This window comes from Elephas maximus, chromosome 11 (assembly GCF_024166365.1).
Source record: "Elephas maximus indicus isolate mEleMax1 chromosome 11, mEleMax1 primary haplotype, whole genome shotgun sequence".
Lineage (NCBI taxonomy): Eukaryota > Metazoa > Chordata > Mammalia > Proboscidea > Elephantidae > Elephas > Elephas maximus.
Window position 1 is genome coordinate 9943292 of NC_064829.1, and position 24938 is coordinate 9968229.

The 24938-nt window shown below is 42.0% G+C and overlaps 1 protein-coding gene across 4 annotated transcripts in view; it reads right to left on the reverse strand.

Annotated features, from left to right (window-relative positions):
- Window positions 1–24938, reverse strand: part of CIDEA (cell death inducing DFFA like effector a) — a 44584-nt gene that overhangs the window by 10157 nt on the left and 9489 nt on the right. For 3 of the 4 annotated variants that reach the window (XM_049901883.1, XM_049901884.1, XM_049901885.1), the window contains exons 2-3: window positions 7269–7413; window positions 6322–6468 (exon numbers count right to left, since the gene is read on the reverse strand). In XM_049901883.1, the coding sequence (XP_049757840.1) occupies window positions 6322–6468; window positions 7269–7400 (279 nt within the window). In that variant the 5' untranslated portion in view covers window positions 7401–7413. Of the gene's footprint in view, window positions 1–6321; window positions 6469–7268; window positions 7414–24702; window positions 24902–24938 lie in introns of those variants that run through there. The other variant, XM_049901882.1, reaches the window with a different exon arrangement.

The following is a 24938-nucleotide window of genomic DNA, read 5'->3' on the forward strand; positions in this document are numbered from 1 at the left end:
TATATAACAGGGTTTCTCAGCCTCAGAATCCTGATGTTTGGGGCCAGATAACTCTCTTGTGGGGGCTGTCCTGTGCATTGTAGGATGTTTAGCAGCATTTCTGGGCTCTACCCACTAGCTGTCAGTAGCACACCATGCCCTCTGTTGTAACAACCAGCAGTGTCTTCAGACATTGCCTAGAGTTCCCCAGAGAGCAAAATTGAACCCAGTAGAGAACCACTGATTTATCGATATCTATATTTTATAGATTCTCTTGATATAACACACATAAACAAGGATGTGCGTCAACTCCGTGATAGAGGCATATTGTTTTAAAGGGCTCTTGGTGGGAGTAGAAGACAGTTTGTTGTTCCATACCTTAAAAATGGAAAAAATCTGATTGTGTAGAATGATACTGTATTGTGGTTTTTCTTTTTTTTAATTTTCTTTTGTTGTTGTTGTTGAGGATATACAGAGTGAAATAACACCAATTAACAGTTTTTACATGTACAATTCTGTGACATTGATTACATTCTTCAAGTTATGCCACCATTCTCACCCTCCTTTTCTGAGTCGTTCCTCCCCCATTAACATAAACACAATGCCCTCAAAGGTTCCTATCTAATCTTTCAAGTTGCTGTTTTCAATTTGATCCCATATAGATAACTCCTAAAAGAGTGTAATGCTCAAGGCAGACATTCTTTACTAGTTAAGCTAAACTATTGTTTGCTTTTAAGAGGACTTCAGGGGATATTTTTGGTTTAAGACTTAAGGATTATCTCAGGGCAATAATTTCAGGGATTCATCCACCCTCCATGGCTCCAGAAAACCTGAATTCCATGAAAATTTGAAATTCTGTTCTAAATTTTACTCCTTTTGATCAGGATACTTCTATGGAATATTTGCTCAAAATTTTCAGTAATGTTTTAACAAATGGTGCTGGCAAAACAGGATGTCCATCTGCAAAAAAAAAAAAAAAGAAACAGAACCCATACCTCACACCATGAACAAAAACTAACTCAAAATGGATCAAAGACCTAAATATAAAACCAAAAACTATAAAGATCATAAAGAAAAAATAGGATCAACACGAGAGGACCTAATACATGGCAATAACAGGATACAAACCATAACTAACAGCACACGAATTCCAGAAGATAAGCTAGATGACTGGGATTTCTAAAAATTAAACACTTATTCTCATCAAGAGACTTCACTGAAAGAGTGAAAAGAGAACCTACAGACTGGGAAAAAAAATTTGGCTATTACAAATCCGGCAAAGGTCTAATCTCTAAAATCCACAGGAAAATCCAATGTCTCTACAACAAAAAGACAAAAAACCCAATTAAAAAATGGGCAAAGGAAATGAACAGACACTTCACCAAGGAAGACACTTATGCAGCCAACAGACAGACACGTGAGGAAACGCTCGAGACCACAAGCCATTAGAGAAATGCCAATCAAGACAACAACGAGATACAATCTCACCTCAGCATCACCGGCACGAATCAAAAAAAAAAGAAAATAACAAATGTTGGAGAGATTGCGGGGAGAGTGAAACTCTTATGTACTGCTGGTGGGAATGCAAAATGGTACAACCACTTTGGAAAATGATACGGTGCTTCCTTAATACCATGTGATCCGCAATCCCACTCTTAGGAATACATCCTAGAGAAATGAGAGTCATCGCATGAACAGACATATGCACACCCATGTTCACTGCACCATTGTTCACAACAGCAAAAAGATGGAAACAACCTAGATGCCCATAAACAGATGAATGGATAAACAAACTATGGTGCATACATACACACAATGGAGTATTACGCAATGATAAAGAACAATGATGAATTTATGAAGCATCTCATAACATGGATGAATATGGAGAGCATTATGCTGAGTGAAATAAGTCAATCACAAAAGGACAAATATTGTGTGAGACCACTGCTATAAAAACTCATGAAGAGGTTTACACACAAAAAGAAATAATCTTTGATGGCTACAAGGGAGGTGAGGGGTGGGGATGGACAAACACTAAATAGACAATAGATAAGCGGTGACATACTGGGGAAGCCAGCACAACTTGTCCTAGGCAAGGTCATGGAAGCTTCATAGATACGTCCAAACCCCCTGAGGGACTGAATTACTGGGATGGGGCTGTGGGGACGATGGTCTCAGGGAACATGTAGCTCAATTGGCATAACACAGTTTATAAAGAAAATGTTCTACATTCTACTTTGGTGAGTAGCATCTGGGGTCTTAAAAACTTGGAGTGGCCATCTAAGATACTGCACTGGTTTCATCCATCGGGGGCAAGGGAGAATGAAGAAAACTAAAGACACAAGGGAAAGATAGTCCAAAGGACTAACAGACCACAACTACCATGGCCTCCACCAGTCTGAGTTCAGTGCAGCTAAATAGTGCCCAGCTACCACCACTGACTGCTCTGACAGGGATCACAATAGAGAGTCCCAGTCAGAGCTGGAGAAAAATATAGAACAAAATTCTAACTCACGAAAAAAGACCAGACTTACTGGCTTGACAGAGACTGGAGAAACACCTGAGAGTATGGCCCCCAGACATCTTTTTAGCTCAGTAATGAAGTCACTCCTGAGGTTCACCCTTCAGCCAAGGATTAGACAGGACCATAAAACAAAATGAGACCAAAGGGCCATACTAGCCCACGGGCAAGGATTAGAAGGTAGGAGGGGACAAGAAAGCTGGTAATAGGGAACCCAAGGTTGAGAAGGGAGAGTGTTAACCAATGTCATAAAACAATATGGGTACTAAGTGTTTAATGAGAAACTAGTTTGTTCTGTAAACCTTCCTCTAGAATACAATAAAAAAAAAATTTTTTTTTCAGTAACGGTAGCTGGGTACCATCCCAGTTCTTCTGGTCTCATGGCAAAGCAAGCAGTTGTTTATGGAGGCAATTAACCACACATTCCATTTCCTATCCTATTCCTGACTCTCCTTCTTCCTCTGTTGCTCCAAGTAAACAGAGACCAGTTGTTTTGCCTTGGATGGCTGCTTGCAAGCTTTTAAGACCCCAGGCACTACACAAGGAAGTAGGCGGTAGAACAGAAGCAGTAAACATGTTATTAGGCCAATTAACTGGGATGTCCAATGAAATCATGACCATAAACCTCCAAACCAAGGAACCAAGTCCCCTGAGGCTGTACATAGGTAGCCTCAGCAGCTGCTACTCTTTTTTGTTGTTGTAAATACGTCTATCACAAAACTTTTGCCAATTCAACTTTTTACAGGTAGTCAGCTTATTCACAGCACTTACAAAAATCAACCATGCAACCCTACCCTTAATCAGTTTCACTTTTCCCCATCACGGTAAACTGAAACTTAGTGTTCCCCCTCCCTCCCACCCCTGGTAACCACGAATAAACTTCAGTCTCTATATAGGTGCCTTTTCTTGTCTTTTTATATAAGTGAGGTCATGCAATATTTGTCCTTTTGTGATTGACTTATTTCACTCAGCAAAGTGTCTTCAAGCTCTATCCATCCTGTAACATGTATCAAGACTTCATTTCTCTTACCGACTGAGTAGTATTCCATTGTGTGTATGTACCAGATTTTGTTTATCCATTCATCTGAGTATTGTGGGCTTCCCTAATCACCAATAAGTTGTCCATCTTCCTCTTGTTTTATCGTCTCTTTCTTTTGCTCATTTGTGTGTGTGTGTGTGTGTGTTGGATTGTCTGTTGTTTCCATAACCAACTTGTGTGGAACATTTAAATTTTCTGAATACTAATCCTTTGCCAGATTATGGTGTAAACATCTTCTCCCATCTTGTGGCTTATTGTTTTACTTCCTTGATGGTGTCTTTTCATGAACAAAATTCTTCTTTTTAAAAAAAATATTTTATTGTGCTTTAGGTGGAGGTTTACACAACAAGATAGTTTTCCCATTCAACAATTTGTACACAGAATGTTCTAAGACATTGGTCACAGTTCCCTCAATGTGTCAGCACTCTCCCCGTTTCCGCCTTGTGTTCCCCATTACCTTTTGTCCGGCTTTCCTACCCCTTACTGCTTTCTCTTCTCTGATTTTGGTCAGATTTTGCCCTTTTGGTCTCATATAATTAACTGTTCTAAGGAGCTTGCTCCACTAGGGTGTTATCATTTATTTTGTAGGCCTGTCTGTCTACTGTTTGGCTGAAAGGTGGTCTCCAGGAATGGCTTCAGTTCCATGTTAGAAGAGTGTCTTAGGGCCATAGTCTCTGTTGTGTAATGTATTTCCTTTCACCAGCATTAACATGGTTCTTCTTTCTAGTTGGTGATTTTTCCTCCTTCACCCTCCCACCCCTGGTAACCATCAAAGAATTTGTGTGTGTATAACTCTTTTACTGATTCTTTATAGTAGTGGTCTCACACAGTATTTGACTTTTTTCAATTGACTTATTTGTCCTCCAAGTTCATCCACGTTGTGAGATGTTTCTAGGATTCATCGTTGTTCTTTTTCATTGGGTAGTATCCCGTTGTGTGTATATACCACAGTTTCTTTATCCATTTTCCTGTTGATGTGCACTTAGGTTGTTTCCAACTTTTTGCTATTGTGAATAGTGCTGCAATGAACATTGAAGTGCACGTGTCTATTTATGTCACGGCTCTTATTTCCCTGGGGTATATACCTAGGTGTGGGATTGCTGAATCATACAGTATTTTTATTTCTAGATTTTTAAGGAAGCACCACACAATTTTCCATAGTGGTTGTACCATTTTACATTCTCACCAATGGAGTATAAGAGTTCCAATCTTCCCATAACCTTGCTAGCATTTGTTGTTTTGTTTTTTGGTTAGTGCCATTATTGTCAGGATGAGATGGTATCTCAACTGTAGTTTTGATTGGCATCTCTCTGACGGCTAACGACTGTGAGCATTTCTTCACGTGTTTGTTTGTCACCTGAATGTCTTCTTTGTTGAAGTGCCCATTCATATCTTTTGCCCATTTTTTAATTCGATTGTTTGTTTTTATTGTTGAGGTGTTGATGTTTTCTATAAATTTTAGAGATTAGCGCCTTGTTGGATATGTCATAGCCAAAATTTTTTTGCCAGTCTGTGTTTCTCTTTTCACTCTTTTGGAGAAGCCTTTTGTTGAGCATAGGTGTTTAATTTTTAGGAGGTCCCATTTATGTAGTTTATCTTCTGCTGTTTGTGCATTTTTAATTATGTTTGGTATGTTATTTATGCCATGTATTCCTAGAGTTGTCCCTGTTTTTTCTTCTGTGATCTTCATAGTTTTAGGTTTTATGTTTAGATCTTTGATCCATTTTGAGCTGCCTTTTGTATATGGGGTGAGGTATAGGTCTTATTTTTCATTTTTCTACAGATAGATATCCAGTTTTGCCAGCCCCATTTGTCAAAGAGATAGTCTTTTCTCCATTTGATGGGCTTTGGCCCTTTTTGGAAGGTCAGCTGTCCATAGGTGAATGAATTTACTTCTGGGTTCTCAATTCTGTTCCATGGGTCTATGTGTCTGTCATTGTACCAGTACCAGGCTGTTTTGACTACTGTGGTTGTATAGTAGGTTCTGAGATCAGGAAGTGTGAGCTGAGCAAAATTCTTAATGGAGTTGAATTTATAATTTTTATTTAATGGTTTGTGCATTGTGTCTTGTTTCTTAAAAATAAAGTAAATCAAAAACCCTTCTCTATCCTGAGGATGCCAAGATCTTCTCAGTCATGGCTCTGACTTCTGTTGTGTTTTCCATCTCTGTCTTGCCTGTTATGTCGTGGGCACTTTCCACAGACATATCCTGTAGGCCTGTTATTATTTCTTCAATTCTGTCTAACCTGAGTCTCCATTTACTTTATTTCAATTGCTATATTTTTCATTTCCAGAAATTCTAGCTAGATGTTTTAATATTTTGCTTTACACTTTTAGGTGTTTTTTTTTTGTGGGAGAGTTTTTCAAGGTGTATAATCTATAGTTTTCCCAAATATAGAAGACTTCATCCTATGTCTTTGCTTTTCTAAACCACTGTATTTACACACACACACACACACACCCTACCTGACTTCATTGGTTATGTTAGCTTCTCTGGCCTCCTAAGGAAACAGGTACAGTGATTAGTCACCAGGCCGCATTTTCATACTTTAAAAGGATCTGGCTTACTCACTGGCCAGAGCTTGTCCCTCAAAATTGCTTGCTTTAAATCATATAGGCCAAGTTTACAGAGGTTCTAAGCTTCCTAGAAATACAAGAACCAGTAGTCCAATTATTAGACTGATGCAAAGTTTATATTTAGAGAGTGGGCAAGTCAGCACCACAGTAGCGAGTACACTTTGGCAGGTCAGATGTTTGTTTGGATAACTGTGTTTTTGCTTACCGGGGTCCACTTCTGTTCTTTTTCCAAGATCATGAAATGTGTGTTGTCTGCTAAGGTCTGAAAGAACTCTTCTGTATCCACCACGGTGCCATCTTCCTCCAGCACCAAAGTGACCAGCCCAGCAGTGATAATGAGGGCATCCAGGGTCTAGATGTGCATCAGAGAAACAAGATGAAGCAAGACATTTCCATGTGTCCATTTGATGACATTTATTAGGTTAGAGTTTTCAAAAGTGTTGGCTGATTTTGATAAAATGTAAATGCTAAAGATATACCTTAGTTGGTACCTATGGTTCAGTCTCATGCTTAGGAAACTAGAAGTTAAGATTTTTGAAGGACCTACCTTCTTAAGGAATTTTAATGACATAAGTGATTACACTGAGTAACATTTATGATTTCAAAAATTGCTAACTTCACAAATACTAAGAGTCACCCTGTAGGTGTGATTCCTGAAGAGCCTTGTCTCCTGAGGTGTACCTGAATGCTCTCTTGCTGCAGAGACCGCATTTGCAGGCTCGCTTCTTGTTTCCGTAGCTATCTTTACCTAAGTTATGCTTCTCTGAGAGGCTGTGATACGTCTTTATCTGGTGATCTGGGACACAGTTTTGGATTAAGGATTATTCTTCCCTGGGCTTTATAACCAAAAACAGATTTCCAAAGTTTGCTCTTTCCCTGTATTCTCTATTATCAAAGAAATCAAGCAACATGATCCATTGGTGGCTATGTTTAAGGGTTTTGCCCTTGTGCCTGTCTTTTACAGTATAGAGAGGCAACGATGTCTCCTTGGACCACTGAGAAATGGCTGCCCTGACTCTCAGAGGCAAGAAGATAGTCTAACAAGTTGGACATGCTTTTTTTCCTAAACATTTCTGTCTTTGCATTGGCTCAGCACTCGTGGCAACAGCCCTCTGAGTTTTGGGACCTTCTGAGGACTGGTGGAACACGCACCTTGCTGATGAGTTCCTTTAGGCTGCTGGCCATCACCCCTCGCCGGCTGCTCCTGTCATGGTTTGAGACACGGAAAGGACGAGCCGAATGTGTGAGGGGAGTAAGCAGAACCCTCTTTGTCTGTGATCCCATAAATGTCAGGGGCCTGAAATGGAGAAGAGTAAAAACCATCTTAGTGTTTTTAGAAAGAGTATTTAAAGAGAAGTTTGAAGTATGCAGGAATAATGCAATTTTAATATTTGCATCCAAAAGAAAGGAATTCTGTGGTTGCGGGCTATTGGACATTTTATATATATGGCCCTATATGCAAAGAGGAGCTCTGGTGACTCAGCGGTTAAGTGTTTGGCTGCTAACCAAAAGGTTGGCAGTTTGAATCCACCTGCTGCTCCTTGGAAACCTGGTGGGGCAGTTCCACTCTATCCTATAGGGTCGCTATGAGTCAGAACTGACTCAATGGCAACAGGTTTGGTTTTTGGTTTATATGCAAGGAGCCCTGGTGACACAGTGGCTTAGGGCTCAGCTGTTAAAGAAAAGGTCAGCGGTTTGAATCCAGCTGCTTCTTAGAAACCCTATGGGGCTGTTCTACTCTGTCGTATAGGGTTGCTATGAGTCTGAATTGACTCGATGGCAATGGATTTGGTTTTGGTTTCTATGCAAGGAACAAACAAGTAATACATCAAGTTAAAGTGCACAACCACCATTACTCCTATTTTACTCCAGAATTCAAAGTCCTTGCAGTAACTATTTAAGAAGGAACGGTAAAGGCATAAAACTCAAAAAAGAAATAAGAATTATATTCTGCAAACATCAGTTTTTTTAAAAAATTTTTTTATTGTGCTCTAAGTGAAAGTTTACAAATCAAGTCAGTTTCTTATACAAAAATTTATATACACCTTGCTATATACTCCTAATTGCTCTCTCCCTAATGAGACAGCCTGTTTCTTCCCTCTACTCTATACTTTCCGTGTCCATTCCGCCAGCTTCTAACCCCCTCTTCTCCCTCATCTCCACTCCAGAGAGGAGATGCCAACATAGTGTCAAGTGTCTACTTGATCCAAGAAGCTCATTCTTCACCCACATCTTTTTCTATCCCATTGTCCAGTCCAATCCCCATCTGAAGAGGTGGCTTTGGGAATGGTTCCTGTCCTGGGCTAACAGAAAGTCTGGGGACCATGACCTCTGGGGCCTTTCTAGTCTCAGTTTGACCATTAAGTCTAGTCTTTTTACAGGAATTTGGGGTCTGCATCCCACTGCTCTCCTGCTCCCTCAGGGGTTCTCTGTTGTGTTCCCTGTCAGGACAGTCATTGATTGTAGCCCGGCACCATCTAGTTGTTTTGGTCTCAGGCTGATGTAGTCTCTGGTTTATGTGGCCTTTTCTGTCTCTTGGACTTGTAATTATCTTGCGTCCTTGGTGTTCTTCATTCTCCTTTGGTCCAGGTGGGTTGAGACCAATTGATGCATCTTAGATGGCAGCTTGCTAGCGCTTAAGACCCCAGACGCCACTCTTCACAGTGGGATGCAGAATGTTTTCTTAATAGATTTTATTACGCCAGTTGACTTAGATGTCCCTGAAACCACGGACCCCAAACCCCCGCCCCTGCTATGCTGGTCTTCAAAGCATTCAGTTTATTCAGGATACTTCTTTGCTCTTGGTTTAGCCCAGTTGTGCTGACCTCGCCTGTATTGTGTGTTGTTTTTCTCTTCACCTAAAGTGGTTCTTATCTACTATCTAATTACTTCTTATCTGCTATCTAATTATATACTATATAATCGTAACTATCAAAGAATATTTTCTTATCTGTATAAACTATTTCTTGAGTTCTTATAATAGTGGTCTTATACAGTATTTGTCCTTTTGCAACTGACTAATTTCACTCGGCATAATGCCTTCCAGGTTCCTCCATGTTATGAAATGTTTCACAGATTCATCACTGTTCTTTATCGATGCGTAGTATTCCATTGTGTGAATATACCACAATTTATTTATCCATTCACCCATTAATGGGCACCTTGGTTGCTTCCATCTTTTTGCTATTGTAAACAGTGCTGCAATAAACATGGAAGTGCGTATATTCCAAGGAGTGGGATTGCTGGATCGTATGGTACTTCTATTTCTTGTTTTAAGGAAGCGCCAAATCGATTTCCAAAGTGGTTGTACCATTTTATATTCCCACCGGCAGCGTATAAGTGTTCCAGTCTCTCCACAACCTCTCCAGCATTTATTATTTTGTGTTTTTTGGATTAATGCCAGCCTTGTTGGAGTGAGATGGAATCTCGTTGTAGTTTTGATTTGCATTTCTCTAATGGCTAATGATCATGAGCACTTCCTCATGTACCTGTTAGCTACCTGAATGTCTTCTTTAGTGAAGTGTCTGTTTATATCTTTTGCCCATTTTTTAATTGGGTTATTCGTCTTTTTGTAGTTGAGTTTTTGCAGTGTCATGTAGATTTTAGAGATCAGGCACTGATTGGAAATGTCACAGCTAAAAATTTTTCCAGTCTGTAGGTAATCTTTTTACTCTTTTGGTTAAGTCTTTGGATGAGCATATGTGTTTGATTTTTAGGAGCTCCCAGTTATCTAGTTTCTCTTCTGCATTGTTAGTAATGTTTTGTATACTGTTTTTATGCCATGTATTAGGGCTCCTAATATTGTCCCTATTTTTTCTTCCATGATCTTTATTGTTTTAGATTTTATATTTAGGTCTTTGATCCATTTTCAGTTCATTTTTGTGCATGGTGTGAGGTATGGGTCTTGTATCATTTCAAACATCAGTTTTATATCTAAAAATTCGAAGAAAATGATTTATGGAAGCCATGAAATAGGTAAAGCAGAGTAAGAAAACTGGACCCCACACACAGAGGGTTACATAATTGTACAATAAGGCTGAGCCAGTAATGAGTTCAAAAGCCAGATCTTGGTTACTATAGCAACAAATTCTTTTGATTAGGAAAAAATGGGAACAACAGAACCACTGTTTCAACTATTGTTGGAATAACAAGATGGAAAGGAACTTAATAGTCCTGTATTTACCAAAGAATTACTTTAAAAATCTACTATAGAAAAGCACTAACATGAAAAAAAATCATAGCAAAACCAAAACATGACCTAATTTTCAGAGGAAAAAAACCCCAGCACTTCAATATTATGTTTTGGCTACTTAGGAACTACAAAAAAAAGTACTAAAATGGAGGGTAAATGAAAAGTAGATGATCAGAAGCTTAATACTTCCTCATTATTTAATAAACACACATTTAACTTCATAAACATTAATCTACTCACATTACTCACTTCATCCTCAAAGAACCCTGAGACACAATTTATGGACTGAGGGACATGGCCCAGTGAGCTGACATGCAGCTGGACTCAGTTCCAGCACTTGTTTACCTTAGAAAGTTATCCAGATGCCACATGCTAAGTAATTAAAGAATAAGAAAAGAATTGCCTATTAGTCAGTATATAAAGATTTTGATTGCAATTAAAGAAAAGTGAGACCACCTTTGACACACTACCACATGCTTTTTTTAAATCAACAAGCAAGAAGTTATTTTTTTACATTTCAATGTGAGAAAGCAGATGTACCTTGCTGGCGGCAGTATAAAGGTGTTTGATCTCTTTGGAGACTAGTCTAGCAACGCGTAATGTGTTTTTACACAGGATTGTGAAATTTTTTATATTTAGAAATGTATTCACAAAGAAATTATTCAAAATTATATAAATAGAAAATAGCAATGCTTAGTTCTTGTTTTGTGCCAGGGCACTGCGACAAGAGTGTTACTGGTAGCGTCTTTTAATCCTAACAACCCTGTGAAGTGCTATTACTTGCACACTGCAGTGTCTCCAACATCTAGGACAGTGCCCATCAATGTTAGCTGCTCAGATATTTGCTGATATTTGGATAAATATTTGTACAGTAACATTTAGGAGAATGAAACAAAGGGCTTTATTTTTAGGATAACGTGTAGAAGGTAAAAAATGAAGAGATCTCTGTTTTCTGACATAACAGTTTGTCGAGATTAACTATGAAGGCTAAAATTCTAGGGAATAACTACTTTTGTTGTTAGGGGCTGTCAAGTCAGTTCTGACTCATAGAGATCCTCTGTACAACAGAAAGAAACACTGCCTGGTCCTGCGCCATCCTCACAATCATCGCTATGCTTGGGCCCATTGTTGCAGCCACTGTGTCAATCCATCTCATTGAAGGTCTTCCTTTTTTTTTCGCTGACCTTCCACTTTACCAAGCATGATGTCCTTCTCCAGGGTCTCTCCTGATAACAAGTCCAAAACACATGAGACGAAGTCTTGCCATCCTTGCTTCCAATGAGCATTCTGGCTGTACTTCTTCCAAGACAGATTTGTTAGTTCTTCTGGAAGTCCATGGTATATTCAATATTCTTCTCCAGCACCACAATTCAAAGGCATAAATTCTTGTCCTCCTTGTTCATTGTCCAGCTTTCACATGCATATGAGGCGATTAAAAACACCATGGCTTAGTCAAGAGCACCTTAGTCCTTAAAGTGACATCTTTGCTTTTCAACATTTTAAAGAGATTTTTTGCAGCAGGTTTGCCCACAGCAATGCATCTTTTGGTTTCTTGACTGCTGCACCCGTTGGGTGTTGATTGTGGATCCCAGTAAAATGAAATCCTTGACAACTTCAATCTTTTCTCCTTTTATCATGACATTCCTTATTGGTCTGGTTGTAAGAATTGTTGTTTACTTTATGTTGAAGTGTAACCCATACTGAAGGCGGTGTTATTTGATCTTCATCAGTAAGTGCTTCAAGTACTCTTCACTTTCAGCAAGCAAAGTTGTATCATCTGCATAAAGCAGGTTGTTAGTCTTCCTCCAATCCTGATGCCCCGTTCTTCATATAGTCCAGCTTCTCGGATTATCTGCTTAGCATACAGATTGAATAAGTATGGTGAAAGGATACGACCCTGATGCACACCTTTCTTGACTTTGAACCATGAAGTATCTCCTTATTCCGTTCAAATGACTGCCTCTTGGTCTAAGTACAGGTTCTTCATGAGCACAATTAAGTTTTCTGAAATTCTCATTGTTTGCAGTGTTATCTATAATTTGTTGATCCACGCAGTCAAATGCCTTTGCATAGTCAATAAAACACAGGCAAACATCTTTCTGGTATTCTCTGTTTTCAGCCATGATCCACTCCTCTGACATCAGGAATGATATCCTTTGTTCCATGTCCTTTTCTCAATCCGGCTTGAAATTCTGGCAGTTCCCTGTCAATGTACTGCTGCAACTGCTTTTGAATGATCTTCAACAAAATTTTACTTGTATGTGATTGTCATGGATTGAATTATGTCTCCCCAAAAATGTATTAACTTGGCTAGGCCACGTATGGTTTTCCTCCATTTTGTGATTTTCCTGTGTGTTATGAATCATAATCTCTGCCTGTGGTTAAAAGGATTAGGGTGGGATGTAACAGTCCTGTTCAGGTCACCTCCCTGATCCAATGTAATGGGAGTTTCCCTGGGGTGTGCCCCGCACCAGCTTTTATCTTTCGAGAGATAAAAGGAAAGTGAAGCAAGCAGAGAGTTAGGGACCTCATACCACCAAGAAAGCAGCACCAAGAGCTGCGCCTGAGAAACTCCTCGACCAGGGGAAGACTGAGGACAAGGACCTTGCTCCAGAGCTGACAGAGAGAGGAAGGCTTCCCCTGGAGCTGATGCCCTGAGTTTGGACTTCTAACCTACTAGACTGTGAGAAAATAAATTTGTCTTTGTTAAAGCCATCTGCTTGTGGTGTTTCTGTTATAGCAGCACTAGATGACTAAGACAGTGATATTAAGGATATTGTTTGATAATTTCTGCATTCTATTGGTTCACTTTTCTTTGCAATGTGTGCAAATATGGATCTCTTCCATTTGGTTGGCCAGGTAGCTCTCTTCCAAATACCTTGGCATAGATGAGTAAGCACTTCCAGCGCTGCATCTGTTTGTTGAAACATCTCACTTGGTATTCTATCAATTCCTGGAGCCTTGTTTCTTGCCAATACCATCAGTGCAGCTTGGTCTTCTTCCTTCAGTACCATCAGTTCTCGATCATATGCTATCTCCTGAAATGGGTGAAAGTTGACCAATTCTTTTTGGTACAGTGACTCTGTGTATTCCTTCCATCTTCTTTTCATGCTTCCTGCACTGTTTAATATTTTTCCTGGAGAATCCTTCAATATTGCGACTTGAGGCTTGAATTTTTTTTTTTCTTTAGTTCTTTCAGCTTGATATATGCTGAGTGTGTTCTTCCCTTTTGGTTTTCCATTTCCAAGTCTTTGCACATTTCATTATAATACTTTTCTTTGTGTTCTTGAGCTGCCCTTGGAAATCTTCTGTTCAGCTCTTTTACTTCCTCATTTCTTCCTTTCGCATTAGCTGCTCTATGTTCAAGAGCAACTTTCATAGTCTCTTCTGACATCCATTTTTGTCTTTTCTTTCTTTCCTGGCTTTTTAATGACCTTTTGCTCTCTTCACATATGATGTCCTTGATGTCATTCCACAACTCATCTGGTCTTTGGTCACTAGTGTTCAATGTGTCAAATCTCTTCTTGAGATGGTCTCTAAATTCAGGTGGGATATACTCAAGGTTGTACTTTGCCTCTCGTGGACTTGTTCTAATTTTCATCAATGTCTACTTGAACTTGCATATAAGCAGTTGATGGTCTGTTCCACAGTCGGTCTCTGGCCCTGTTCTGACTGATGATATTGAGTTTTTCCATCATCTCTTTCCACAGCTGTAGTTGATTTGATTCCTGTTTATTCCACGTGGCGTGGCCCATGTGTATAGTTGCTGTTTATGTTGTTGAGAAAAGCTATTTGCAACGAAGTCATCCCTAATAAAATTCTAAGGAATAACTGTACTCATGGCTAATGTCTACTAAAAAAAAAAAAAAAATGTCTACTACCTACACTTTATTATTTATTACTATACTTTATTACTATATGTATATAAAAAAATACATATTAAAAATGGCATGATGGCATCAGAGGTCCTCTAACTTCCTGAGGGGGAGAGGGAACCACCATCAGCATCAGCTCAAAGCTGATTCCTATGAAGCGGAGGTCAGACATACCTCTCTCCAACCTTTTATTTATTTATTTATTTACCAATTCTGACACCAGCCATCCCTGCCATGGCACTCTCTACTTCTTTGCTGGCTTTGATAACTCATTGCAGTGGCCACATAGAACTCACAGACAATACTCATGATTATGGGGTTTATTAGGAAAGTAATAGGTTACAATTCAGGATCTGCAAAAACTCAGGATACAGTTCTCCTGTCAGGAGTGCTTCTTGGTTGTGCCCGTAGGTAGGCCTCTTCTTGGCCCTTGGCCTCTCAGCCTTCCGCCCCTAAGCCCTTTGGGCCCTTTGGGCTAGCCTGGCCTCTGCCCTGCTCGGGCAAGTGTTACAAAGCTCTTTTGCTCTACCATAAGTGCTCAGAGGCACCCCACTTCTCCAGCAAGTCTCCTGCCCTAAGGGGCTCAGCTCTGTAGCTCCCTGGGTTGGTAAGCCTAGCTTCACCAACTGCCGGGAGGCACCCTACCCTGCTAGCAAGCTCCTGTCCAAAGGCACTCTAGCTTTCTTGATCCATGGGCCAAGAGGCTCACTGTGCCATCTCCTTCCAGTCTCTTGTTTTTGCTGCTTCTGCTGCTGCCGTTTCTCTGCAGCTGCTTCTCACCATCTCTGGTGTTACAACCCTCTCTCTCTTTCTCTGTCTTCTGGGTGTAGGAGGCTCTCAGCACAGGGATCCCAGGTTCAAAGGATGGACTCCACTCCTATTCTTCTTTCTCCGCCTCTGGGACGGCTCATTTTAAGCCTACCAGGATAGCAAAACTGGCCAATCCCTTTGTTAGGGTTCCACGAATCCTATTCACATGAGCCCACCACCACAAAGTTGCCATGCACATTGTTTGCATTATTAACAAGGTGTCAAATCCCTTTGGTGGGCCATAAGCACCTTATTTGCATAGTCCCACCCAATCACTTGGTGGGAGTTACAGGACCATGGCTAGAAAGGCCATATAAAAGTGATCCATCACACTGCATATGCACTCACACAAACCAAGTGCCATTGAGTTAGTTCTGAATCATAGTAACCCCAGGTGTGTCACAATAGAACTGTGCTCTCTTGGGTCTTCAATGGCTGATTTTTTGGAATTAGATAGCCAAGGCTTTCTTCTGAGATGCCTCTGGGTGGACTCAAACTTCCAGCCCTTTCCGTTAGCAGTAGAATGGGTTAACTGTACAAAGACTCTGATATATGTATATGTATATATATGGTTTATTTTCCCAACTAGATTGAAATTTCATTATGGACAAAGACTTCATTCTTATATTTCCCATAATGCCTAGCTTAGTGCTAGGCACATGTGTTTAAAATAGTATCATGTCTAACTAGAAGCTCTTCAATTGGACACAAATGAAAATTGACTGACTTGCCAAGTAATTTGCTGTATGGAAAACTGGGTAGTATAGCAAGCAACCAGCTTCCAAAAACTGTCAGGCCGAGTTCATGCACCCAGCGTGATGAGCCAGTTTCAGGATGGGTCACCACAGAAGTGAGGGCGCATGCCTTTTCCCGGTGCCAAGCCAACAAGCTAAATTGTGAGCAGGAATTTAAAAAAAAATGTTCTGGTCATTACAAACTACGCTTTAAATAGTTCAGCTTTTAATAGATGAACATATTCAAGTGATTCTCATGAATCGGTGGGGAACTACTTTAACCTGAGTGCAAGAGTAAGGCTAAAGAACTTTAAAAAGAAAAGGGACAGGTGGAAACAGTGCAGAATTTGCTGGTGGTGTGTGATCAAAGTACAAGGAAGGAGAGAAGATATTATGGAAATGGGATTAATAGAATACTCAGACAGACCACGGTTCTCCAGTGGGGCAGAATTTCAGTGAGGTAGTTGAATAACATGAACAAAAACCCACAAGAAGGAAGCGGCTAGAACACCAATAAGTCTAAACCAAACCAAACCCGTTGCCATCGAGTCAATTCCGACTCATAGTGGCCCTATAGGACAGAGTAGAGCTGCCCCATAGGATTTCCAAGGAGCGCTTGATAGATTCGAACTGCTGACCTTGTGGTTAACAGGGGTAGCTCTTAACCACTATGCTACCAGGGTTTCCCCAATAAGTCTAGATACCCAAATTACAGAAATATTGATAGAAGAAACCAGCTTGGGAGGACTCACAGCTAGTTAGGCAAACAATCATTAATTGGCTCATGGTCCACTATTAAAGATCAAAGAGATAATTATAATACCAGGTTTTAAGCACTAGGTTTTACTCTAATATCGAGTTATTGCAAGGCTGATTGAACATTTCCAAGTGAAAATAGCTTTCCAGCAGATTCTAATCTAATTTATATCAGCAATAAACGAGATGCTTTAGTCTCTAAATTGAAGTCAGGAAACCAGAAATGGTGGCAGCAAGAAAATCAGGTCTGACTGGGCGGGCATTGCCTAGACGCTGACTGACCCCTTTCACCTAAACCCCGAGTAAATGGTCTAGCATCTGCCAAGGTAAAACATTCTTATTTCCACATAGTTTAGAAATCAGACATTTTAGGATTTAATGTTGCCTGGTATTGAAAAAAAGTATGCTGTTGTTGTTAGGTACTATTGAATTGGCTTTGACTTATAGCAAGCTTATGTACGACAGAGTGAAACACTGTCCGGTCCTGCACCATCCTCACAATCATTGCTATGTTTGAGCTCATTGTTGCAGCCACTGTGCCAATTCATCTCGTTAAGGGTCTTCCTCTTTTTCGCTGACCCATCACTTTACCAAGTATGATGTCCTTCTCCAGGGACTGGTCCTTCCTGATAACATGTCCAAAGCATTTGAGATGAAGTCTCACTTCTAAGGAGCATTCTAGCTGTACTTCTTCCAAGACAGATTTGTTCATTTTTCTTGCAGTCCCTGGTATATTCAATATTCTTTGCCAACACCATAATTCAAAGGCATCAATTCTTCTTTGGTCTTCCTTATTCATTGTCCAGCTTTTGCATGCATATGAGGGGACTGAAAACACCATGGCTTTGGTGAGGCACACCTTAGCCCTCAAGGTGACATCATTGCTCTTTAATACTTTAAAGAGGTCTTTTGCAGCAGATTGTCCAATGTAATGCGTCTTTTGATTCCTTGACTGCTGCTTCCATGGATGTTGATTGTGGATCCAAGTAGAATGAAATCCTACTTCAATATTTTCTCTATTCCTCATGATGTTGTTTATTGGTCTAGTTGTGAGGATTTTTGTTTTCTTTATGTTGAGGTGTGATCTATACTGAATGCTGTGGTCTTTGGTCTTCATAAGTAGGTGCTTCAAGTCCTCTTCACTTTTAGCAAGCAAGGTTGTGTCATCTGCATAATGCAGGTTGTTAATGAGTTTTCCTCCAATCCTGATGCTCCGTTCTTCTTCATGTAGGCCAGCTTCGCAGATTATTTGCTCAGCATGCCGATTGAATAAGTATGGTGAAAGGATTCAACCCTACACACCTTTCCTGATTTTAAACCATGCAGTGTTCTCTTGTTCTGTTTGAGGTATTGCCCCTTGGTCTGTGTAACAGGTTCCACATGAGTACAATTAAGTGTTCCTTAATTCTGATCCTTCAAAGTGGTATCCATAATTTGTTATGATCCACACAATTGAATTCCTTTGTGTAGTCAATAAAACACAGGTAAACATCTTTCTGGTATTTTCTGGTTTCAGCCAGGATCCATCTGACAACAGCAATGATGTCCTCTCCTGAAGTCTGGCTTGAATTTCTGGCAGTTCCTTGTCAATGTACTGCTGCAACAACTTTTGAGTGATCTTCAGCAAAATTTTACTCGTGTGTGATAGTAATGGTATTGTTTGATAAATTCTGCATTCTGCTGAATCCCCTTTCTTTGGAATGGGCACAACTATGGACCTCTTCCAGTTGGTTGGCTAGGTAGCTGTCTTCCAAATATCTTGGCACATATGAGTGAGCACTTCCAGTGCTGCATCCATTTGATGAAACATCTTAACTGGTATTCTGCCAATTCTGGGAACCTTGTTTTTTGCCATTGTCTTCAGTGCAGCTTGGACCTCTTCCTTCAGTACCATCAGTTCTTGATCATATGCTACCTCCTGAAATGGTTGAACACTGACCAATTCTTTTTGGTGCAGTGATTCTGTGTATTCCCTCCATTTTCTTTTGATGCTTCCTGCGTTGTTTAATATTTTCCCCCATAAAATCCTTCAATATTGCAACTCGAGGCCTGAAATTTTTCTTCAGTTCTTTCAGCTTGAGAAATGCTAAGCGTGTTCTTCCCTTTTGGTTTTCTAATTCCAGATCTTTGCTCATTTCACTATAATACTTTACTTTGTCTTCTCGAGTTGCCTTTTGAAATCTGTTCAGCTCTTTTATTTCATCATTTCAGAAAAAGTATAAAAAGGAGAAATTCTTAAATCTAAATTAAGTCAAGCTGAGTGTTAGCTTTCTGAGAGTAGGTGCTATCATCTGGCTTCATTTCCTCTGCCTTTGGCCCCCATTGCTTTATATCATAGTCCAAAAACAACCACGACAAAATCACCCATTGTCATCAATTCTGACTCATAGCAACTACATAGGACAAAGTAGAGCTGCCCATAGTGTTTCAAATGCTGTAAATCTTTACAGAACCAGACTGTCACATCGTTCTCCCATTGAGCAGCTGGTGGGTTTGAACCACTGACCTTTCAGTTAGCAGCTGAATGCTCAGCCACTGTGCTAACCAGGACTCCTTATATTATATTAGATACCTACTAAATGTGCTGACTGAAGATGTCTATACTCAATTTAGCTGGCTTAATACGGCACTGGGTTTTGGGTTAATACCACTTTAATACTAATTCAACAGACCACGATAGATTACCCATAAACCACTTTACATTTTAATCAAAAAGTTGGTTTGTTTTTCCTATAGCTTGGTATTTAATATTCCTTCATTTCATTCTGTTATATTTAAGGTTGCCATGAGTCGGAGCCCATCTGACAGTGATTAACAGCAGCAGCAACACCACCACGTGGTCTGAGGTAGACAATGTGTTATAGTAGAAAGAAAATGAGCTTTAGAGCTGGACTGACCTAGGTGCTGGAACCTTGAAAAGTCACCCAGTTCAGTAAAAATCTTAGAGGACTTTTTCTTTTAAAGAAAAAAAGACAGTGCCTGACATTGCAAGTGCTCAATGAAAATTAGCTTCTCTTCTTTCCCAGGAGCCCGCCTATAGCAGCGCTGTCTAGAAGCAGGGTCCCAAGTGCATTCAGCCAGCACTACCTTAGTTCTTACTGTGGCCAGCTGCATGCTAGCTCTTCAAGTATATTAACTAATTATCACAACCCTGCAAGGAAACACTACCCCATCTTGCAGATAAGAAAACTGAGGCCGAGGGTGGTTTCTCAAGGTCACCCAGGTAATAAGAGAAAGAGGTGGGGCCAGGGTTTTTTTTTTTTTGAGGGGGAAGGAGGGTAGGGGAGAAGGTTGGCTTATTATTATGCCTTCTGAACTTCAAATCTCAAGCAATAAATTAAGCATTGTGAGGAAGAGGTAAATGTACAGCAATGTTTTGAGTTCACACTTTCAATTCCTTTTGCCTTTTAGGTCAACAAAGGCACTACACGATTTGGTTCTGGTGCAGTGGCTGTTGAGGAGATTGTGCTAGGCCCGTGGTCCCTCGCCCTGGCCACTCACCACAATGACTGGGAGCCTTCACTAGAGACCCATGGAAGGAATCAGAGCCTGGAGCCTAAGTGACAGTGGACTGATGCAGTGCCAGGACTGGCATGCAGTGCTGAACTTTTGCCTTGATTAAAAGGAGTTACACCAGGTTTCTCAGTTACACAAGATGAACAAGACGTTCACATACGACTGAGCCAGCATTACAGAGAATTCACTCGTGTTCTTGTCCCTGGTGACCTGGGTGGATAGGGCAGCAGAGATTACCCACAGTATGTTTATTATTTATCTATAAGGTAAATATTACAGATGAGTAAAATTGACGCTCAGGGCAGTTAAGAAATGAGTAAGGTCAGAGTTAGCAAGTGACAGAGCAAGAGTCTGAATCCAGCTCCGATTTCTACATCCTGGTGCCAGATCTACCAGATGAAACCCCCAGAGTAGAGGGGACTCTGGGCCCTAAGAAGCAAGAGCCTCTCTTCTCCCTGAAAACAGGAAGTCATTGCCATTGTCCAAGGCCTTCTAGAACCTGTGCTCACTGAGGCCAGGGGCTGTCAGTATATTTTACCTCTCCTCAGCACAAAGCCCCCTGACCTTCTCACTGGGTAGAAGATACGCTTCGACAGAATTGGAGAAAGGGGAGAACAAAGCTAATGCCATCGAGCCTTCAGTCCGGCCCCAATGGTCAATGGCATGTCTGTTGGGTAGGAATACCTTTGACCTAGTTAGTTGTGGTACATTATTTCCTCACACCTTGGTGACCCGGCACAAGTGACAAATTCAGAGTACATACTGTCTTCTCACTTCTGACAAGACAAGATGGCAATCATTTCTGGTCCTCCACTGCCCTCAAGATTGCCGTCCTTGATAAGAAAGGACACACCAGCTATTGTTCTTCTTACTCCTTACAGATCCAGTGACTGTGTTTTCCTAACCAAGAACTGGGGCAGAGTTGGACAACAGATTTATGGACTACTCATAAAAATTCTTTTGAAGCTATAGAAATGAAATTTGATCATTTTTTTCAATGAACAGGATGAGTGATTTGAGGTGCCAAATTATATGAAATCAAGACTATCCTATATATTACATAAAAATGGATTAAATAAAATTTTATGTACATAAAGCTATTTTAAAAATGCTAAATAGGGACTTATTCTGCTCCAGCTAAATAGCCAGCTAGAAGAGCAATGGGGTTACATAGCTAGCTCATTCCTGGCCCGCTGAATAGGCAGAATATTTTATGTCAATGGCCATTAACACAATGCCAAAATGTTGCTATTCTCACCTCAATATTTTAATATATCAAAGTTAAAACAGGGCCCCTGTGAATTCTTAGGAGTCTTTTTTGAGACACACCACATGTGAGAGCAGTCACTCCCTCAGTTCCTGAGAAAGTGGCTGCAGGGGGGAAATAACTCACTAAAAGGAAAAAGAAAAAGCCAACAAGGGAACAGGTTGTTTAGGGAAATAGGCTGTTTCAGGGAAATCAAGACGATAACAGAAGTCAGATTTCTCAGAATACTCTTGAAAATTGTGAGGTGGCAGACCTCTCAGAAATGAGTGCAAACAGTCACGTCTTTGTATTTTTGGCTGGGGGAAGCAGGGAGTCACCAGCTTATAGAAATGTGTGAAATACGGTAGGAAGCCACAGACTACAGTGGCTGTGAACTTCACGCCAGTAAAGCTAACCTGCCCTGCCATGATAAAAAGCACTCTTCATGTGCCACTGATGCCACTTTACACAAATTGATGTTGGCCGAGAGGCGGGCCAGGAATAAGGTCTCAAAACCAAAAACCAAACCCACTGCCGTTGAGTCTATTCCCATTCATAGCGACCTTATAGGACAGAGTAGAACTGCTCCACAGTTTCCAAGGAGTGCCTGGTGGATTTGAACTGCCGACCTTTTGGTTAGCAGCCGTAGTTCTTAACCACTGTGCCACCAGGGTTTCCAAGGTAGGAGGTAAATGTTCTGATGTCATGGATGGTTAGAAATGGTGGTGACTTAGAGAGTGCCCAGGGAACTGGGAGTGGAGTGATGGCGGAGGGAGCCCCACATTTCGTTGTTAGGTGGGGAAGGAGGAGCCTACAGGAGAGTAACAAAGAGCAGGCAGGGTAGGATATAAGCCCACAGAATACTGTTAAGGAGCCAAAAGGGAAAGAGCAAGTTCAGAAGGGAAGTGGTGAGGTCAAATGCGGTGACGCCCAGTGGTCAGACAGGGCTTGGGCAGTGTCCACTCACTTGGAGAGGTGTCCCTGACGTGTAGGGGGTAGGGTCAGGAGTGGGCCTAATCCAAAGGGCAAAAGCGGCTGGCCTCTGTGAGTTCCTCCTTTCTAGTTCCCCCTCCCAGACTCTGCCCAGGGGAAGAATGGGCTCCTTCTGACAAGGGCTGTGTCCCACACTCACCTTTGTGTCTTTATCAGCCTGTCAGGATACTTGTGTAGTAAAACTGCTCAAGATGTGAATGTGGAAGTCTTGAGGCACTTTGGAACATCGTTAAAGTCTGAGTGTAGACTCATGAATGAGTAAACGTCTGTAATCTGGGAGGTTTCCTTGTAGAAAACTTAATTCCTTACTTATATCACTAATAAGACCATGATAATATTTGTACTGAAATAGCAGTTACACAAAACCTAGAGTTCCTTGTTCAAGGCGAGAAAAGATGTACCACACAAGCAGCCATTTTGCACAAAGTAATCTATGTCAGATTTGTAACAAACTCAGGGCTTGGCATGAACGTTATCCCTGACAGGATACAAAACAAAGAAGACTTTGTTTATGACAAACATAGCACTGCAGTCCACCCTTGATTTCCAGCGCTTTGCTAAGAGGCTGTTGGGATTATGACTAGGCACCTATGATTGCAAACTATTAACAAATGTGTGACTGGTTTAAGGTGCTTACAAGAATCTCATTTGTTTATTTTAAAGATTTATATATTGAAACCCTGGTGGAGTAGTGGTTAAGTTCTAATGCTGCTAACTAGGAGGTCAGCAGTTCCAATCCACCAGGCACTCCTTGGAAACTCTATGGGGCAGTTCTACTCTGTCCTATAGGGTCGCTATCAGTTGGAATTGACTCCATGGCGGTGGGTTTGGTTTTTTGGTTTTGTGTCGATTAAGTTATTTTCTTGGCAAAATGCAATCCTACTACTAAGAAAAGACATGGTTGAAACCCACTGCACCTGGTGGTTTAAACTAAGAGACACCGGGAGGAGGCAGGAGCCCCACAAGACCACAATTCGCGAAGGTGTTCCCACCTTACCTTTGGCTTCATGGGGCCTTTAACCTGGCCGTGGTTTTCAAGACAGCAGACAGAAAAAGTGTTTTCCTTACAAGAAGTATTACAGGTTGTCTTCTCGTCTTGTTTGGAAGCAGGCAGACCACAAAGAATTGCAACAAGTTTGGCTATAACAAATATTCACGTGCTCCTAGAGCTTAGAGCTCAAAAGAAATGTGTTTTAGGAGATAAGACATTTCATTATGCTTTGAATTGCCAAGGCTTCATCAAGGGGTCAACTCCCAACACACCTGGCCCAGCAGAGGCTCACACGGATACCCTGTGGAGCTTGAGACATAGTCCTAAGTGCTCAGCTGCAAGGACAGTCTCAACCTTGACTCTGCCGGTTCTGCCTCTTCCTCCTGACCAGAGGCAAGGCCAGGGATTAGTGCAGCTCTCACCCCTCTTTAACACTCAGTGCTCATGGGAACACGGACAGCAGGGTGTCCTACATGCATAGGAAAAAGGCATGGAATGGTTCACGCCAACTGTCAACAGCTGTCTCCTACTGGGAGTGGGCTGTGCGGTGGGTGGGTGGAAGAGCAAGGAGGCAGAGAGCAAGACCTTAACTTTGTGCTTAGAAATGTTAGTGCAGATACATTGAAAAACTCTGTTTCCCACCTTCCCCCTGACTTCAGGTTTTTGTTTTCATTTGTTTTTAAAAAGCAAGCCACTCAGAAAGGTCACCGTTATTTTCTGGCAGCTGTTTTCTTCGCCTTGAACATTCACACACAGCTTCCCTGGAAAAACCCAACCATAGAAGTGTACACATGGGGCCAGTTCTGTAACTCTGTTCTCTATCCCTGCTGTCTAGGGCGCGCCTCCGCTCCGCACTACGTAAACGGACCGGTCTCCCCGGACCCCTGCATTTCCAAGGACTCAACGGCCTCTCCCTTCCTTCGGAGGCACTTCTTGAAGACCTTCAGAGAAACACCGTATCCCTCTTAAACCCACACTTTAAAGCTGCTGCCACAGCCGAGCTTTAGGACTTTACCACCGAGGAATGGCTTGGGGCGGTGAGGCTGCGGAGACGACCCCGCGCAGGAACAAAAGCCAGGCGGCGCGGAGCCCCAGCTTGCCCTGGGCACGGGGGAGCGCTCCCCTCAACGTCCCCTATCGACGCGGGCGAAGCGGCCCAGCCCCAGGCGCCGGCTGGAGAACCGGGAGGTGTCGCCCCAGGGCTTCGGCCAGAGATGCCGCCACTCCCGCACTGTCACCTCTTACCCGGACTCCCGCACACCTGGGCAGTCCCGCTTCTGGCACCTGCGGCCAGGTCAAAGAGGCGGGGGACATGCGGCGGGCTTGGACTGGGCAGGTGGGGCGGAGGCGGAGAACCTGGGGCCGCGGGGGACAGCGGGAACCGCGGCGCGTGAGGAGCGCTGGGTGAGTGGGAGCCGGGACTCGGCGCGAGGGGCCCGGCTGTGGCCCCGAGCCGGCGGGCGCGGCACTTGCCTGAGCAGGACTCCGGCGCAGTCCCGGGCGGTCTCCATCGCTCGATGCCACTTCGCAGGCCGGGCAAGTCACCCCAGCCTCTGGCGCCGCTTCTTAAGAAGCACCGCCGGCCCAGTCCCGCCCCGCCCCGGCCGCCGTGTGACCAGGGAGGGTGAAGGCGGCCCGCGGCGGGTGGCCTGGCAGGCTGCCCCGGACCTGGGCCCTCCGGATCCGCGCCCTCCGGGTCGTTCCTGCAG